An 18,540-nucleotide genomic window follows, 5' to 3' on the forward strand; every position below is an offset into this window, starting at 1 on the left:
AGCCACCAGTCATATCCCCCTCAATCTCCTCTGCTCCAAGGACAACAAACCCAATCTGTCCAATCTCTCTTCATAACTGAAAGTCTCCAGCCCAGGCAACATCCTGGTAAATCTCCTCTTTACTCTGTCCAGTGTTATTAACAGTGTGATTAATTGGCTGTTATTAATGAGTGTTACAGAGTAAGTGTTACAGGAAATGAAGACAGCACTGGCAATAAAGTGCAGGTTCTAACTATTGATCACTGCAGGAAAATAAGCATCAGAGATTAATACTCCAGTTATTCAATGCTGTCGATTTTATTAATAATTAGAAAAAGCTTTAAAATTATGAAGATGTGTCACTGGACCCAAAACGTTAATTCTGCTTGCTCCCAGATGCTTCCAAACCCTGCTGAGCTTTTCCAGAAATTTCTGGTACTGTTTAAAATTATGAACATCGGCTTCATTTGCAGACTGCAGCTGGTGATAAGAACAATATTTCACATTGTGAGAACCTGATCATTTTAAATGGATCTTCTCCAAACGAAATTTGCTTCACGTAAGTAACTTTCCACCCTGGACGAAAGCTCCCAATCTCCTGATGCAGCTAATAAAATGTGAGGCTGGATGAACACAGCAGGCCAAGCAGCATCTCAGGAGCACAAAAGCTGACGTTTCGGGCCTAGACCCTTCATCAGAGAGGGGGATGGGGGGAGGGAACTGGAATAAATAGGGAGAGAGGGGGAGGCGGACCGAAGATGGAGAGCAAAGAAGATAGGTGGAGAGGGTGTAGGTGGGGAGGTAGGGAGGGGATAGGTCAGTCCAGGGAAGACGGACAGGTCAAGGAGGTGGGATGAGGTTAGTAGGTAGCTGGGGGTGCGGCTGGGGGTGGGAGGAAGGGATGGGTGAGAGGAAGAACCGGTTAGGGAGGCAGAGACAGGTTGGACTGGTTTTGGGATGCAGTGGGTGGGGGGGAAGAGCTGGGCTGGTTGTGTGGTGCAGTGGGGGGAGGGGATGAACTGGGCTGGTTTAGGGATGCAGTGGGGGAAGGGGAGATTTTGAAACTGGTGAAGTCCACATTGATACCATATGGCTGCAGGGTGTCCTACTCCTGATGCAGCTGTTCATGCATTTCAGGAGCACCTTTTTTTCTGATGAAGGGTCTTGGCCCGAAGCGTCAGCTTTTGTGCTCCTGTGATGCTGCTTGGCCTGCTGTGTTCATCCAGCTTCACACTTTGTTATCTTGGATTCTCCAGCATCTGCAGTTCCTATTATCTCTGCTCATGCATTTCATATCAGTTCAGTGCAGACTGGAACCACTCAGAGACCACAAGGTGGCAGTCATTTTCAACAGAAAAGCTTCCAGCCCTCCAGCTTCTGCCAGTCGCGTCATTTGAACTTGTAACGAAATTGCCCCTACATCAGCCCCCTCCCAGCACCTCCGACCATACTTTAGTACACCTTTTCCATTCACAGCCAGAGACAGGGGTGGTTCTGAACTCCCTGCTATTTCAGAATCATTGAAATTCCCAACACAGCGCAAAGCCTGTCCTTTGTAATTTGCTGTTGAATTTTGTAATCACTTTGTTGCTACAGTTTTGAAACCTACAACTGCTTTCGACACTCTTCATTAACTGAATTGAGAAGAGTTATCCTTATGAATTAAAATGACGGAAGAGATGAAAGTGACTGTGCAGCGTGGATTGAGGGAGAGCGGTACATGCGCTGTCTTTTAGATGTGGTTCCATGTGTCCTTTTAAACGGATGTGAAAAAAAAATCTCTGGTCAATCCTTTGGGAGTGAGCATGTGGAGATCTCCCGACTGCACTAGCCAACATTTATCTGATCATTGCTATGATGAGATTTGTGGGAGATTTCTGTGTACAAAATGGTGGCCAGATTCCAATGTTACAGCAGTGAGTATATTTTAAAACTATTTCATTGGCTGTAAATGTTTTGGAATATCCTACATCATGAAAAGCACTATCTAAATAAAACAAAGTGATATCATCACAAAGATCTGAAGTTTCGAAAAAGACCATTCTGCCCATCGAGTCTGTGCTGGGCAAAAACCACCTCACTATTCTAATCCCATTTCCAGCACTTAGCTCAATGTTTTGTATGCTTCAGCATTGCAAGTGCACATCTAAATATTTCTACATAGGAGTGTTTCTCCCTGTGCCACCCTTGCAGGCAGTGAGTTCCACATTCCCACTACTCACTGGCTGAAAAAGCTTTTCGTCACATCTCCTTTCACCCTTGTGCCTCTTATCATAAAACTATGCCCTGGACATTGATGCTGCCACCAAGGAGAAAGGTCTCTTCCTGTTTATCCTACCTATGACCCTTGTAATTTTAGTCATCTCAATCATACCCCCACCCCCTTAATCTCCTCTACCTGAGGAAAACAACCCCAGGCTGTTAAATCTCTTTTCATAACTGAAGTTCTCCAGTCCAGGTAACATCCTGGTAAAACCCCTCTGCACTGTCTAGTCTGCTGTCACACCCCTCCTAGGCTATGGATTCCAGAATTGCACACACCTCCCTGCTCTTAAACCCCGCGACTTGGCTAATAAAAGCCGAACCACATTATTCACCTGTTCTGAAACCTTAAGGGACAGGCAGACATTCACCTGTCTAGTCGAATAAGACCAGAGTAGAAAACCCACACATGGAAATATTAATTCATTCTTTCGGTGCTGAAAGACCATTTTCTACATGTTGGATTTCAGGCAATCAGCTGAATTGTTACAAATATTTCAGATTCTAGAAGTAAATATTGGTTTATCACGGGTTGTTTGAAGGGTTGATTCAGTTGCGTGCTGCGATTCAGTGGGATCTTGCCTGATCGTTACCCTGAGACCTTCCTGCTTCCGAGTGAGTGAAGGGGGCTTTGGGACGATGTGCTGTGGCACTGAGTGGAAATCGATGCAGGAGGGTTCCATTCATACAAAGCTAATCACATTTGTAGATTGTTGCTGTAGCCCGGGCTGAATAAACCCTTATCGCAGAAAAGGTGTCCTGACCACATCGTGACAAACCGGATCTGTGGGCCCAGGAAAATTGTACTGAGCAACAATAAAGCTCGTGTACAACTCAGGGTCTTCGCTGCCTCCTGTTCAAGTGTCACTCTAAATTTTCAGCATGGCTGCGCAGGAGAAGGTCCAGACTTAACCCCCAGTGACATCGAGAGGAGGCCACACTGAATAGGAATTCACAAGTCTATACAGCTCGACAAACTGAAGCACATGTGTGTCGAGGAGCCGTCTCCAGCTGCCCCCCATAGTTACACGGCCAACTCCAAGAAGTTTAATGCCTGGCCAAAGAAACCATTTCTTTCTAACGAGATCTAATTCGGTCTGGATAGAGTCACCGATATATATGACATTTTCATTGCAAACTAACAAGTGAAGAAATTCAATTATAGCTGAAAGCTCCTTTCTTATAGCTCATTCACTTAGTTTGTCTCCAAATTAGTTTGCATATAAAAGCCACCCGATCATCCATCAGCGGACAAAAAGCAGAGAAAATATTTTTTATCGTTTAAAAAAAACACAAAAAAGGGTTGAACAATGTGACCAGAATTCAGGATCGGACAAAGGAGCTGCTCGTCTCCTGCACGTTTGAGGTCTTCACTCAGTGAGGTCGAGAGCCGTTACCTTTTATATAGTGTTAGAGTCAGATAATGTCTCTTCAACAAAGTGACAGTGTGGGCCCAGCAACCGTCACTACATAAAACATGAGGCTACAAATCAGCAACAAAGCACCACAGTTTCTTTCACAAATAAGGTCGCCTCGGAAAAATGTTTTTTTTATTTCAGTTGTCCGGAGCACATTGCGATACTTTTTCAGTGATGCTCACTTCACAGTCTGAGGAGATGGGGTAGACCATTTAAGACTGAGATGAGGCGAATGATGTTTTTATCCAGGGAGTAGGGAGCCGGCGGAATTCTCTGCCACAAAAAGCGGTTAAGACCAAAAGATTGGATGTTTTCAAAAAGGAATTAGATTTAGTTCTTCGGGCTAAAGGGATCAAAGAGTATGGAGTAGAGGGGGGTGCAGGGACTGAGTTAGGTGATTCGCTATGAACATATTGAATGGCAGAACAGGCTCAAAGGACTGAATACTCTACTGCTATTCCTAGTCTAAGTTTTTATGTTTCATTGAGGCAGTATCACTAACTAGATGTTAGATCTGAGAAATTCTAGAGTTCTGAGGAAGGGTCAACCTGAAACATTAACTCTGATTTCTCTCTACTGATCCTGCTAGACCTGCTGAGCTTTTCCAGCAATATCTGTGTTTTGGGGGGTATTTTATCAGAGCTTATGGTTTTATGGGATCTTGCTGTGCAGAATTCAGCTGCCATTCAAGCTGTCACTGTGTAAACTCCACACTGACAGTCACCTGAGGGTGGAATGAAACCCAGGTCGCTGATGCTGTGAGGCAGAAGTGCTACCCACTGGCTCAGACTGGGTAAGGATGGCAGATTTCCTTACCTGAAGGACAGTCATGAACTAAACATGAAATGAAATTGGATAGACCACCTGGCATTGACCTTAGCATTGGAATCAACAATGACAAACTCTGCCCTGTTGACTCTGTACAATTCTCCTTACTGACATAACGCTACAACAAACCCAGGGTGGAAATGTTAGTATTGGAGCAGGTTTATTGAAATGCCAAGAAACTGGAAGGTGAGGGTTATTTTTACAGACAGAGTGGAGGTGTTCATCCAGTCTGCATTTAGTCTTTCCAACGTCAGGGAGACCACATTGTGAGCAGTGAATGTGGTGGACTGGATTGAAAGAGTAACAAGTAAGAGATCACTCCACTTGGAAGCTGGGCTGTTGGACAGTGTGGAGGGGAGAGGTGAAAGGATAAGAGTCACACCTACTTCAGTTGCATGGGAAAGGGTGTCAAGGGTGGAGATCAGTAGTATTAAGAGTGATGGAGGAGTGGACCTGGGTGTCACAGAGGGAATGCTCCCTATGGAATGCTGACAGTGGAGGGGAGGGGAGGGAGGACTAGGGGACGATCATTGATCTGTGAGGGAATGAAAAGGCCGAGGGCAGAACTGCAGGGTGTGGGTCAGGCATGAAAGAAGTCTCTGTCAACCACAATGTTTGGGAGGGGCTGTGGGGAAGCCCCTCTCAGTTGAGGACACAGAAGGGCAAGTTGAGGTAACCTGTTCACAGGTGTATTAACTTGACAGATGTGACTGAGGCAGTGAAACTGGGAGAATGGAACGGAGTCCTTACAGGAAGCAGGGTGTGAGGATGCATAGTCCAGGTGGCTGTGGAAGTCAGTCGATTTGTAATAGACATCAGTGTCCACCTTAACCTTGCAAATAGAAACAGTGAAGTCAAGGAAGCAAAGAGTCAGAGTGAAGGTGTGAGACTTATTGAAATCGGAAGCAAACTTGATTGATATTTTCAGTTCTAGATGAGAGCAGGAAACAGTATTAATGAAATCATCAATGTATCTGCAGTTATATTGGGTACTGGTGAAGCCATACCTGGAGTACTGTGTACAGTTTTGGTCTCCTTACTTGAGAAAGGATGTACTGGCACTGGAGAGGGAGCAGAGAAGGTTCACTTGGTTGATTCTGGAGTTGACAGAATTTGCTTTTACGGAGAGACTGAGTTGACTGGGATTATATTCACTGAAATTTAGAAGAATGAGGGGGGATCTTAGAAATGTATAAAATTATGAAGGGAGTAGATAAGGTGGAAGCAGGGGAGTTGTTTTCAACTGGGTGGGTGAAACGAGAGAAAATAGGAACTGCAGATGCTGGAGAATCCAAGATAGCAAGGTGTGGAGCTGGATGAACACAGCTGATGAAGGGTCTAGTCCCGAAATGTCAGCTTTTGTGCTCCTGAGATGCTGCTTGGCCTGCTGTGTTCATCCAGCTCCACAACTTGTTATCTGGCTGAAACTGGAACTAGGGCTGAGTTGGGAAACTACTTCACCCAAAGGGTTATGAATCCATGGAACTCTTGGCCCAGTGAACCAGTTGAGGCTGCCTCATTGATAGATAGATTATTGAACAGTAAAGGAATTAAGGGTTATGGTAAGTGAATGGGTAAGTGGATCTGAGGCCACCAAAAGATCAGACATGATCTTATTGAATGGAGTAGCAGGCTCATTGGGCCAGTTGGCCCACTCCTGCTCCTATTTCTTATACATCAGAGAAAGAGTGTCCTTCTTGTCCTGACACAACCTGCCCATCTGTCTCCCACCTATCCACCTCTTCCACGTCACTGACCAATCCCCACCACTCCCTACCTTCATTCACCTATCACCATGCCACCCACATTCCCCAGCCCCACCCCTCCTCTCTACTTACTTCCCAACTCTCTTCCCCCTTCCCATTTCTGAAAAAGGGTCCCAATCCAAAATGTCAGTTTCCTGCTCCCCCGATGCTGCCTGGCCTGCTGTGTTCATGCAGCTCTACACCTTGTTATCACAGATTCCAGCATCAGCAGTTCCTACTATCTCTCACAATTAAAGGGATCCTCCTTCCAAAAAAGTAACATCACCAACAGCTTTTCAGTAAAGGTATCATATTTTAGGATGGGGCATAATAATTGTAGGGTCTGAGATCTGAACAAGTGCCTCTCCTTTGGAACCCTATAAAGGAGTCATGACCCTAAATTGTTTATAGGTTAGATTGTATAATAAGCACCAAAAACAATTGGTACTGCTTATAGAGATGACAAGGTGTAGAGCTGGTTGAACACAGCAGGCCAAGCAGCATCTTAGGAGCAAGAAGGCTGATGTTTCAGGCCTAGACCCTTCGAAACATCAGCCTTCCTGCTCCTCTGATGCTGCCTGGCCTGCTGTGTTCACCCAGCTCCACACTGTGTCTGACTCCAGCATCTGCAGTTCTTACTATATCTAAGAAATATGTCCTAAGAATATATCCTTGAACGTTGCCACCCAGGTTGACAGGGCTGTTAAGAAGGCATACAGTGTTTTGGCTTTTAATAATAGCAGGATCGAGTTCTGGAACCAAGAGGTTATGGTGAAGCTGTACAAAACTCTGGTGTGGCCGCACTTGGAGTATTGTGTACAGTTCTGGTCACCGCATTATAAGAAAGATGTGGAAGCTTTGGAAAGGGTGCAGAGGAGATTTACTAGGATGTTGCCTGGTATGGAGGGAAGGTCCTACGAGGTAAGGCTGAGGGACTTGAGGCTGTTTTCATTAGAGAGAAGAAAGTTAAGAGATGACTTAATTGAGACATAGAAAAGTATAGCACAGTACAGGCCCTTCGGCCCACCATGTTGTGCCGTGGAATAATCCCAATCCAAAAATAACCTAACCTAATTTACATTCACCTCAATTCACTGCTGTTCATGTGCATGTCCAGCAGTTGCTTAAATGTCACTAATGGCTCTGCTTCCACCATTACCACTGGCAAAGTATTCCATGCACTCACAACTCTCTGGGTGAAGAACCTCCCTCTGACATCTCCTCTATACCTTCCTCCTAACACCTTAAAACTATGCCTCGCGGCAGTCAATCCTGCCCTGGGGAAAAGTCTCTGGCTATCGACTCTATCCATTCCTCTCATTACCTTGTATACCTTGAGCAGGTCACCTCTCTTCCTCCTTCTCTCCAGAGAGCAAAGTCCAAGCTCAGTCAACCTTCTCAACCTGGTAAACCTCCTTTGCACCCTCTCCAAAGCCTCCACATCTTTCCTATAATAGGGCAACCGGAACTGGACACAATATTCCAGTGTGGTCTCACCAGGGTTTTGTAGAGCTACAGCATAACCTCGCGGCACTTAAACTCGATCCCCCTGTTAATGAAAGCCAAAACACCATATGCTTTCTTAACAACCTTATCCACTTGTGTGGCAACTTTGAGGGAGCTATGCACTTGAACACCAAGATTCCGCTGTTCCTATACACTGCCGAGCATCTGCCTTTAATCCTAGATTCAGCATCTAAATTCGACCTTCCAAAATGCATCACCTCGCATTTATCCAGGTTGAACTCCATCTGCCATTTCTCAGCCCACCTCTGCATACTGTCAATGTCTCGCTGAAGCCTGCAATTAATCAAAGGGTTAGATAGGGTGGATAGGGAGAGCCTTTTTCTTGGATGGTGACGGCGAGCTTGAGGGGGCATAGCTTTAATTGAGGGGTGAAAGATATAGGACAGACGTCAGAGGTAGTTTCTTTACTCAGAGAGTAGTAAGGGTATGGAATGCTTTGCCTGCAACGGTAGTAGATTCGCCAACTTTAGGTACATTTAAGTCGTCATTGGACGAGCATATGGACGTACATGGAATAGTGTAGGTTAGATGGGTTTCAGATTGGTATGACAGGTTGGCACAACATCGAGGGCTGAAGGGCCTGTACTGTGCTGTAATGTTCTATGTTCTATGTAAGAGTGTGGGTGTGACTTGAGTAAGGTTGGATCAAGGAATGTTCCACATACCCCACAAAGATACATGTATAACTGAGGCCCGTAGCATCTTTAACTTGGAGAAAGTGAAAGGAGTTGAAGGAGAAGGTGTTCAGGGTGAGAACGAGCTTAGCCGGATGGAGGAGCATGGTCCTGGATTGGGATGGTTCAGGCTTTTCTTCCAGGAAGAAGCGGACAGCCCTGACAGCATCCTGACATAGAACCACATCAAACGTCAGGAAGAATCAGGAATGTAAGCAGGACGAAATGGAATGCGGGGTGTAAATATACAGTCAAGGTCAGAAGTACAATGTCCAGTCGGACAAGAACAGGCTGAAACAATGGGTCTTCCAGGGCAGACCTGTTTGTGAATTTTGAGGGGCTGAGTGGGGTTGGGGAACTATGAGGTGAGAAGTTATGAGGTGAGAAGTTATGATGGCAGCCCCCAGAGAAGGTGAGGTCAGTAACAGTCCTGCAACTGACAGCCTGATGTACAGGGCTGGGAGGATGGTCCAGGGGCAGAAAAAAGGAAGTGACTGAGAGTTGGCACTCAACCACTTCCAGGTAGAGGTTGAAACACCAGAGGAACACAGCGCCATGGCTGCTCACCACAACACTCAAGAACCTTGACCCCATCCAGGACAAAGCAGCCTGCTTGATTGGCACCATATCCACTAACATCCACAGTAGCCCAAAATCCTGGAATTCCCTCCCTTAAGTACATTCTGTGCACCCTGAAGAATACAGAGGTTTAAAAAAAAGCTCATCACCCCCTTCTCAAGGGCAATTAAGGGTGATCAATGAGTGATTAGCCATCCAATAGCATCCACACCCCAAGAACAAATCATCTTGACTGTTAGTGGGGCTGTACAATCCCCTTCATTCCTTGGATATGGGCATTGCTGGCTAGGTCTCATGTACTGTCTGTACTGAGTTGCCCTTGAGAAGGTGGGGGTGGGGGGATTGAGATGCCTTCTGGAACTGTTGCAGTCTGTTGGTACAGGTGCCTCAAAACTGTAGTTCAGGATCTAGCGACAGTGAAAGGACTGTCACACAGGGGGCATGTTATTCCAAAATCACAATGATTCCCAACTCAAAATTTTCCGCAAATCCCTGGTGAGAGGAGAAGGTTTCAAAGGGGCCTGCGGGTAATTTTTTTATATTTTGGCTGGTTCCTGTGTTATTCCAAAATCACAATGACTCCCAACTCAAAATGTTCCACAAATCCCTGGTGAGAGGAGAAGGTTTCAAAGGGGCCTGCGGGTAATTTTTTTATATTTTGGCTGGTTCCTGTGTTATTCCAAAATCACAATGACTCCCAACTCAAAATGTTCCACAAATCCCTGGTGAGAGGAGAAGGTTTCAAAGGGGCCTGCGGGTAATTTTTTTATATTTTGGCTGGTTCCTGTGTGGAATGAACTGCCACAGGAAGTGGCAGATGCAAGTACGGTTGCAATATTTAAAGCAGGTGCATGTATAGGAGAGGTTTAGAGGGATATGGGCCAAATGCAGGCAAATGAAGAAGGCTTCCGACCTGAAATGCCAACTTTCCTGCTCCTTTGATGCTGCCTGGCCGGCTGTGTTCCTCCCGCTCCATACTGTGTTCCTCCAGCTCCACACTGTGTTCCTCCCGCTCCATACTGTGTACCTCCCGCTCCACACTGTGTTCCTCCAGCTCCACAGTGTTTCTCCAGCCCCATGCTGTGTTCCTCCTGCCCTACACTGTGTTCCTCCAGCTCCATACTGTGTTCCTCCAGCTCCACACTGTGTTCCTCCCGCTCCACACTGTGTTCCTCCCGCTCCACACTGTGTTCCTCCAGCTCCACAGTGTTTCTCCAGCCCCATGCTGTGTTCCTCCTGCCCTACACTGTGTTCCTCCAGCTCCATACTGTGTTCCTCCAGCTCCACACTGTGTTCCTCCCGCTCCACACTGTGTTCCTCCCGCTCCACACTGTGTTTCTCCAGCTCCACACTGTGTTCCTCCAGCTCCACACTGTGTTCCTCCCGCTCCATACTGTGTACCTCCCGCTCCACACTGTGTTCCTCCAGCTCCACAGTGTTTCTCCAGCCCCATGCTGTGTTCCTCCTGCCCTACACTGTGTTCCTCCAGCTCCATACTGTGTTCCTCCAGCTCCACACTGTGTTCCTCCCGCTCCACACTGTGTTCCTCCCGCTCCACACTGTGTTTCTCCAGCTCCACACTGTGTTCCTCCAGCTCCACACTGTGTTCCTCCTGCTCCACACTGTGTTCCTCCAGCTCCACACTGTGTTCCTCCAGCTCCACGCTGTGTTCCTCCAGCTCCACGCTGTGTTCCTCCCGCTCCACACTGTGTTCCTCCAGCTCCACACTGTGTTCCTCCTGCTCCACACTGTGTTCCTCCAGCTTTACACTGTGTTCCTCCAGCTCCACACTGTGTTCCTTCAGCTCCACACTGTGTTCCTCCAGCTCCACACTGTGTTCCTCCCGCTGCACACTGTGTTCCTCCAGCTCCACACTGTGTTCCTCCTGCTCCACACTGTGTTCCTCCAGCTTTACACTGTGTTCCTCCAGCTCCACACTGTGTTCCTTCAGCTCCACACTGTGTTCCTCCAGCTCCACACTGTGCTCCTCCAGCTCCACACTGTGTTGCCCCTGACTTCAGCATCTGTTATTCTTGCTGTCTGCAGGCAAATGGAACTAGTTTAGTTTTGGAAACTTGGTGGGCATGGATGAATTGGGGTCTGTTTCTGTGCTATATGACTCAATATGACTTTTCTTAGACTCCCTTCTCTCACTCACACACACATCCCAATCGATACAATGCAAACTCTTGCCGGCACAAAAGAATACCGTGAACTGTATACACGGCCTGAGAAAGTGTTGCTGTGATTGTATCTTTGATTTGTAATGTTTAAACGGTAGATGGAAGCTGAACAGCGGGGCTGGGGACAATTTGGGGTGACAGGGCTGGATCTGGGAGGGTGGGGAAGAGAAGGATGTCTTTCTGCAGGGCGGTCACATTGAGCAGCACCGCAGTTGCGGAGCGGGTTGTTGAGAGGAAAGGACAGGAGTTGATTCACTGTAACACTGCTGACTGTTATTTCCTCCCGGGTGTTACTGTGTGCACACAGAGAGAGAGGGGACACAAAGTGGCCTGAGGGTGGGGAGATTAGCACCAGGCAAGCCTGGGGAGGGGGAGGGGGATTTGTGTGCAATCCCCTGGTGCCCCCTATACTTTACAGTGTGCCTCTCCTCCTCTGGCTTTGAGCTGGGCCTTTACCCATTGAGGAAAATGGTTCGCATTCTCGCCAACGGAGAGATCGTGCAGAATGATGATCCCCGCGTTCGCACAGCGCCGCAGAGACGGGAGGATCTGAACAGACCCCGGCAGGTAGGGGTCAATCCCACCCTGCCCAGACACACTAACCCCACACCCACACCCCCTCCCCCCCCCCCCCCCCACACACACACACACACACATATTAAGCCACCCATACAAAACTCCCCCATACAGTCGACCCACCCATACACACACACTACACACTCACCCACCCACCCACACACACACACACACACACACACACACCCATCCACACACTCCACCCACCCATACACACACACTACACACTCACCCACCCACCCACACACACACACACACACACACACCCATCCACACACTCCACCCACCCATACACACACACTACACTCACACATCCACCCACACACTCCACCCAACCCCCCCCACACACACACTCCAACCACACACACTCACCCACCCACACACACTCTACCCACCCCCAAACACACACACGCACTCCAACCACACACACAGACACACACTACACACTCACCCACCCACACAACACCCACACACTCCACCCACTCCCCTTCCACACACACACACACACTCCACCCATCCCCCACACACACACACACAGACACACATACGCACTCTCCCACCCACACACACACACACACACACACACACACTCCACCCACACACACAGACACACATACACACCCAGCGCCCTCCACACACACACACACACACACACACACACACACGCTCCACCTCAGGAGTGGCAGGGACCATGGGAGGGGCGGGTGGTGTCACAGACCCTACATCCCAGGAGGGGGACGGGCCAGGAGCAGGGTCTGAGGGGGTATGGCTGAGAGGTTTCCCAGGAAGTCCCAGGGAGTTGAGGATTTAACAGCAGGCTGGCAATGTGCTGCTCATCCACTTTCCCCAGCTCACAGCTCATGTGGGAGGGGTTCCCTTGAGTTTAGACACATTGTCTCCCCCTCTACTTCACCAGCAACCCCTGTACCTGCTGGGATCTTGCTGTGCTCCCTCCCAAGCCCAAGGGCCCGTAGAGTGGCTGCCCTCTCGGAAATTCCCACCGTGTGGAACCACCCAGTTGTCTCTGGGCCTGTCAGTCAGCCCCCTCTCTATGGAGGAGCTGGGGCGGTGGGTGCTGAGGTTGGACTGGACACAGTCCCTGCCACATTTTCATCTCTACAGAATGAAGCAGTGCAGAAGGAGGCCATTTGGTCCATTCTGCGTGTGCTGGCTCTTTGGTGGATGAGTCAATTCAGTTCCTTGCCCTCCTTGACCCTCCCCGTCACTTTTCAATGAAGTTTATTTGTTACAAATCAAAATGCTTTCAATGCACCACATTCCACATCTCAGCCATGAGTATCTAAAAGGTTCTCTTGATGATTGTTAAACATCTTCAGTAATTTGAAGTGAAAGGTGAATAGGTGTTGTGCATTGACTAGTTATTTACACTGGCCTGTGTATTATCTTACATTAATCTAGTTTGATTCGGTCAAATTTAGATTATTAAAATGAGTACTGGGGTGTGAATATACAAGATCGTCACCCAGCACTGGGACATGGATTATTTTACATAAAAGCATCAGAAATAGGAGCTGGAGCAGACCATTCAGCCCTTCAGACTTGCCCCCTGTTCAATAAGATCATGGACAAACTGTTCCAGACTTAACGCCTCTGTAAATAGAATCTCTACAGTGTGGAAGCAGGCTATTTGGTCTGTCAAGTGCACACAGACCCTCTGAAGAGCATCCCATCCAGACCCACCCCATTCCTGTAACCATGCATTTCCCATGGCTAATCCACCTAACCTGTCCATCTTTGGACTGTGGGAGGAAACCGGAGCACCCGGAAGAAACCCACACAGACACAGGGAGAATGTGCAAACTCCACACAGACAGTCGCCAGAGGGTGGAATCATTTTGGTGAAACGAACAAGGGCAGGATTTGTACAGCCAGTGGTATTGTTCTAGATCATTTTGTCGAACTGAGAAATCTAGGCATTCGGGTACATAGTTCTTTGAAAGATGCGTTGCGGATAGACAGGGTGGTTAAGAAGGCATTTAGCAAGCATGCCTTCATTGCTCAGACCATTGAATATAGGAGTTAGGACGTCATGTAGTTATACAGGACACAAGCCACTTTGGAGTAGTCGTCCTGCTTTAGGAAAAGTATTATTAAATTGGAGACGCTTCAGAAAAGATTTGCCAGGATGTTGATGGGAATGGAAGGTTTGAGTTAAAAGGAGAGGCGGGATAGACTGGGACTTTTTTCACTGGAGTGTAGGAGTTGAGGGGTGACCTGAGAGGTTTATAAAATCATGAGGGGCATAGATAAGGTCTTTTCTCTAGGGAGGGGTGTTCAAAACAAGGGGCATGTTTTTAAGATGTCAGGAGAAAAATTTACAAGGGACCTCAAAAACTTGCCTGACACATGGGTGTTTGTGCCAGAGAAAGTGGTAGATGCAGGTACATTTACAACATTAAAAAGTCTTTTGAACAGGTACATGAATAGGAAAGGTTTAGGGAACAATATGAGCCAAATGCAGGCAAATGGGACTAGTTTATCATCTTGAATAGCATCATTGAATCCCTACAGTGTGGAAACAGGCCCTTCGGCCCAACAAGTCCACATCGATCCTTGGAGCATCCCACCCTGACCCATCCCCCTATAACCCACCTAATCAAACATCCCTGAACACTATGGGCAATTTAGTATGGCCAATCCACTTGGACTGTGGGAGGAAACCGGAGCACTCGGAGGAAACCCACGCAGACACGGGGAGAATGTGCAAACTCCACGCAGACAGTCGCCTGAGGGTGGAATCAAACCTGTCTCCCTGACACTGCAAGGCAGAGTGCTAGCCACTAAGATGCCCCTTTTAAATGCAGCCTTAAGTATTCAATATTTAATTGATCATTTAAAAATAAATCCACACAAGGAGTAGGAGTCGGCTATGACTGATTTTGTTGTGACCTCAGCACCATTCTCCTGTCTGCCCTGACCTTGTCTCTCTCAATGATCAAAAATCTGTCTAACTCAGCCCTCAAAATCTCCTGTGAACCATCCTCCAGGGCCCTCAGAAAGAAAATTTCACAAGCCCAACATCTTCCAAGGGAAAAAAAATCTCCTCATCTCTGTCTTAAATGGGAGATGTTATTTCTAATCAGTGTGCCCGTTTAAAAATCTACTGGTACTGTACAAAACTGTAAGGACTGTCAAAAACATTCAACTGTTCTTTAGAGAAGAATATCTACTGTATGAGGCCAACTGGATCTGTATGTGTTTCCAGACCTACTCCAGCATTGTTGCGTCTTCATTGCACGTGGTCAATCAAGGCAGCTAGGGTTCAGATATACATCCCTATGACTAATTTATTCTTTTAAAAAGAAATTAAAGGGCAATGGAAATTTGTTTTTTTTATTCTTATTCTCCCATTTCTTCCCTCCAGGGATATGTTCATAACTCTGAAAATGCAAACCAATTTTATCAGGGACAAACCAATCAAGGTCACTCGCTGTTTGCCAATCTGAACCAACAACTGATTAACATGGGATTTCCACGTTGGAATCTGGGAAATCAAGTCATTGAGCCACTCATCTCTGTCCTCTTGATCCTATTGCTAATGATGTTCGGAATGCGCGGTCTTCTCCTCATTGGTGGGCTGTACTTCTTTTCCCAATTTTACTGAGCGGTAATTCAGTCAGTTGCAGAGGCTTTTTTTATTTGACTCTGTACAAGTCTACATGAATTTTTTTTTTCTTTTTCTTCCTAATTATAAAACTGGTGATCTGATAATACTTACAGTTGACTACATATAAAAAAAGAAGAGGGTTTGTTTAAATGCCAGTTGTCTGGGATTTCTGCTGATCTTTCCTCTTTGGATTCTCTTCGAACAACTCTTGCACAAAAGTGGACTCTGGGAACAACATTATTCCTTGTTTATATTGTTTTAATCGCAACTACATTGTTGAATCTGTCGTTTGCTGAGTTTGTTCAAGTTCACCAGTCAGAAAAATTGAAGTTGGTACGCTGGTGGACATGGTGTTCACACGTGTCCTGTAGGGAAGCACTTCCTTACAAATTTCCTTATCATTGGCTACAAGTTGCCATCCAGGAACCCCAACACCTTGATGTGAAACAATATCACCATTCTTTCACTGAAGCTGAGTCAAATTCCTCCCTAACATCAGTATGGACTACAATGGTTCAAGAAGACATATCACCATCACCTTCTTGAGGGGCTACAAGGAATGGTAATATGTGATGGTGAGCCAGCAACATCCCATGAGAGAATAACCTTTTAAAACCCCAGCCTGACATACAAGTGACTCCAGTCCCTTACCAATTTTTTGAATTCTGACTAATTCTGAAAAGGTTCCCACACATTGTTTCCCACTCAGTGGACCACTGCATCATCTCATTGTTCCCAATGCTCAGAATTCATGATAGGCTTCAGAGCTGGATATTCAAATTCCAACTGAGGGAAACCCTGGATAAAAGCTCCTGACATACTGCAGGATAGTTGGTGGTAACAAAGTTAGCGTTTCATAATCAAATCTTTGGACTTGCATCAAACTTGCTGATGAACAAATGTCATTTTTCTGGCACTGAAAATTTGATGAATTTCCTGGGAATTAACTGGATAAAATTTCACCCATTTTCACTTTTGGTCCATTTTAATTGAAACTCCGTCTGTAATTTCAACCCCTGCCTCTTGCTCGATTTTCTTTCGAGTATGTCACCAGAAACCCTGCCCTCCCTCAACGGTAACTTAATTTTCTTACAAAGTTTCTAAGTACAATTTCCAACCCCCCTCACTAACCCCTGCCTTTGCTGATTCCGTTCTGAATTGGAGCCTGATGACTGACCCCAGGAAAGCCTCTAACTTCTGCTTACGCCCTCACGAAGATCTCAGCCTACCCAGCTCCTACAGTGTTGAGGAGAATCACCCACATTACCTCCTGCTCCAATATGTTGCAAGGAAGTCCCAACTACATCCGACACTCTGTTCGCATTGTGAGGTGTAGTGACAGCCCCAGCGCAAGATGTGTGGATTCCACCTGACAATTTTTGCAAACTGTTGGGGTGGTTCCCTGACTGAGTGGCCGGGGTAGAGACCGGACTGTACCTTTCCCAACCACTGTTAGGCTTGCAACAGAGCCACCCAACCTCATCAGACGAGATGCAAACTCTGGTACAGCATCTTCACAGTACTGTGCATTTGGACATCACCGAGCTGCACAGTTGCCCTCGGGAAGTCTCTCTGCTGGGCTGCAAAAGTCCAGAGTTTTCCTTCATATTCCCAATGTGTCCCCCGTGCGCTTGGCTGTATGGTGCCAGTTTCAGTTGAGCCAGTGGAGAAATGAAATGAAGGTTGATTAGTCCTCATTCAGTTGAATTGCATGTTCATTAATTCGGACCTCTCCTCAGGGTGATGGGTGCCTTTGCTTCACCAAAAATTTCCTCCTTTCACCCAACTCTGATCAAAAGTCACATGATACCAGATTATAGTCCAACAGATTTATTTAAAATCACATTTGTCACTTGAGAAACGAACTGCACTCTGAAAGCTTGTGATTTTAAATAAACCTGTTGGACTATAACCTGGTGGCATGTGACAATTGGCTTTGTCCACCCCAGTCCATCACCAGTATCTCCACATCAAGCCAACTTTGATGAACTAGAACGGTACAAAGATTCGTAGACTGAATATGAGTGGGAAATCTTTACAAACAACAGTTTATAAATTACAGAAGACCAACAATTTTAGTATTGCTAAATTAAGATGCAATTTCTTGAACTTTTCGTCTGGCACATTCAGGACATTTTACAAGAATACAAATTCAAGGGGAAAATCAACATTGTACACTGCATGAGAGTAAAGGGCTCATTTGTTGGCAAATGAATTCTGGTTGGTAGAGGCATTGCTGATGTGCTGATTGACAGACAATCGCCAGGCTTTATTAAATTTGAGTTTGAATTTTTATTTTTGTGAAATGCCCTGATTGCGAGAGGAAACACTTTCTCAAAATGTGTCTTTTGTCAGCAGTAGCAAGTTTTCGTTTTACCAGGTGACTATTAAAAGACAAACAAATAAATCTTATTGTATCCTTTATAATATAAACAATGCACAGTATGATTGTATATCTGATTTGTATGACACTTTAAAAACTTACATTTTGGAACATGTCTCTGATGAATTTAGGTATGTGCTGCTTTTTCTCAAAGAGTCGAGTGATTTTTGGCTTCTTGTTTTGAATACACTTCACAGGGGTGTGGGGGGGCGTGGTTTTGCAGAGCAGAATTTTTCAAGAATGGATAGGAATTAGAGAACTAACTAATTATTGAATAAAAGTCTTTCTGATTCTTCAGTCTTTCCTGTCAGTGTTTCATACTGTGGTGCGTTGGGGCTTCTTGAAGTAACTTAAGGATAATAAAAGTAGTACTTCGCTTTGGAACATAAGAATATTTGTATGCAACTGAGGTAGAATCTTTCAGCTTTACAATATAGGGGCAAGGCTAATCAGCCCATCATTTCTGTTCTCGTTGCAAGAGCCACCATTCAGGTCCCCTTTTCCATAGCCTTTTCAAATTGTCTTATTGTTTACATATTTAACATGCCTGCAGTTCGTGAAAAACATATTTTCATTAGAAAATAAAAACAAATAAATATTAAAGAGTTCTAGAGTCATAGAGTTGTACAGCATGGAATCAGACCCTTCGGTCCAATTCATCCATAGTGACCAGATATCCTAAATTAATCTAGTTCCATTTGTCAGCATTTGACCCAGATTCCTCTAAATCCTTCCTATTCATTGACCCATCCAGATGC

At 46.1% G+C, this 18,540-nt stretch overlaps 1 protein-coding gene across 1 annotated transcript; it reads left to right on the forward strand.

Moving 5' to 3' along the window:
- The first annotated feature begins 11,393 nt into the window (after positions 1-11,393).
- Positions 11,394-18,082, forward strand: LOC125467502 (protein FAM241B-like). Its single transcript, XM_048563445.2, has 2 exons — positions 11,394-11,762; positions 15,157-18,082. The coding sequence occupies exons 1-2, from the start codon at positions 11,664-11,666 to the stop codon at positions 15,394-15,396; spliced, it is 339 nt and encodes a 112-aa protein (XP_048419402.1). The 5' UTR covers positions 11,394-11,663; the 3' UTR covers positions 15,397-18,082.
- The last annotated feature ends 458 nt before the right edge of the window (positions 18,083-18,540 follow it).

The sequence above is a fragment of the Stegostoma tigrinum genome, chromosome 37 (assembly GCF_030684315.1).
Source record: "Stegostoma tigrinum isolate sSteTig4 chromosome 37, sSteTig4.hap1, whole genome shotgun sequence".
Classification (NCBI taxonomy): Eukaryota; Metazoa; Chordata; class Chondrichthyes; order Orectolobiformes; family Stegostomatidae; genus Stegostoma; species Stegostoma tigrinum.

Excerpts from the sequence above, each read along its gene's own strand:
- LOC125467502 (XM_048563445.2), top strand. The coding sequence starts at position 11,664 with ATGGTTCGCATTCTCGCCAACGGAGAGATCGTGCAGAATGATGATCCC. Across the intron at positions 11,763-15,156 it reads ATCTGAACAGACCCCGGCAG|GGATATGTTCATAACTCTGA; the intron begins GTAGGGGTCAAT and ends TCTTCCCTCCAG.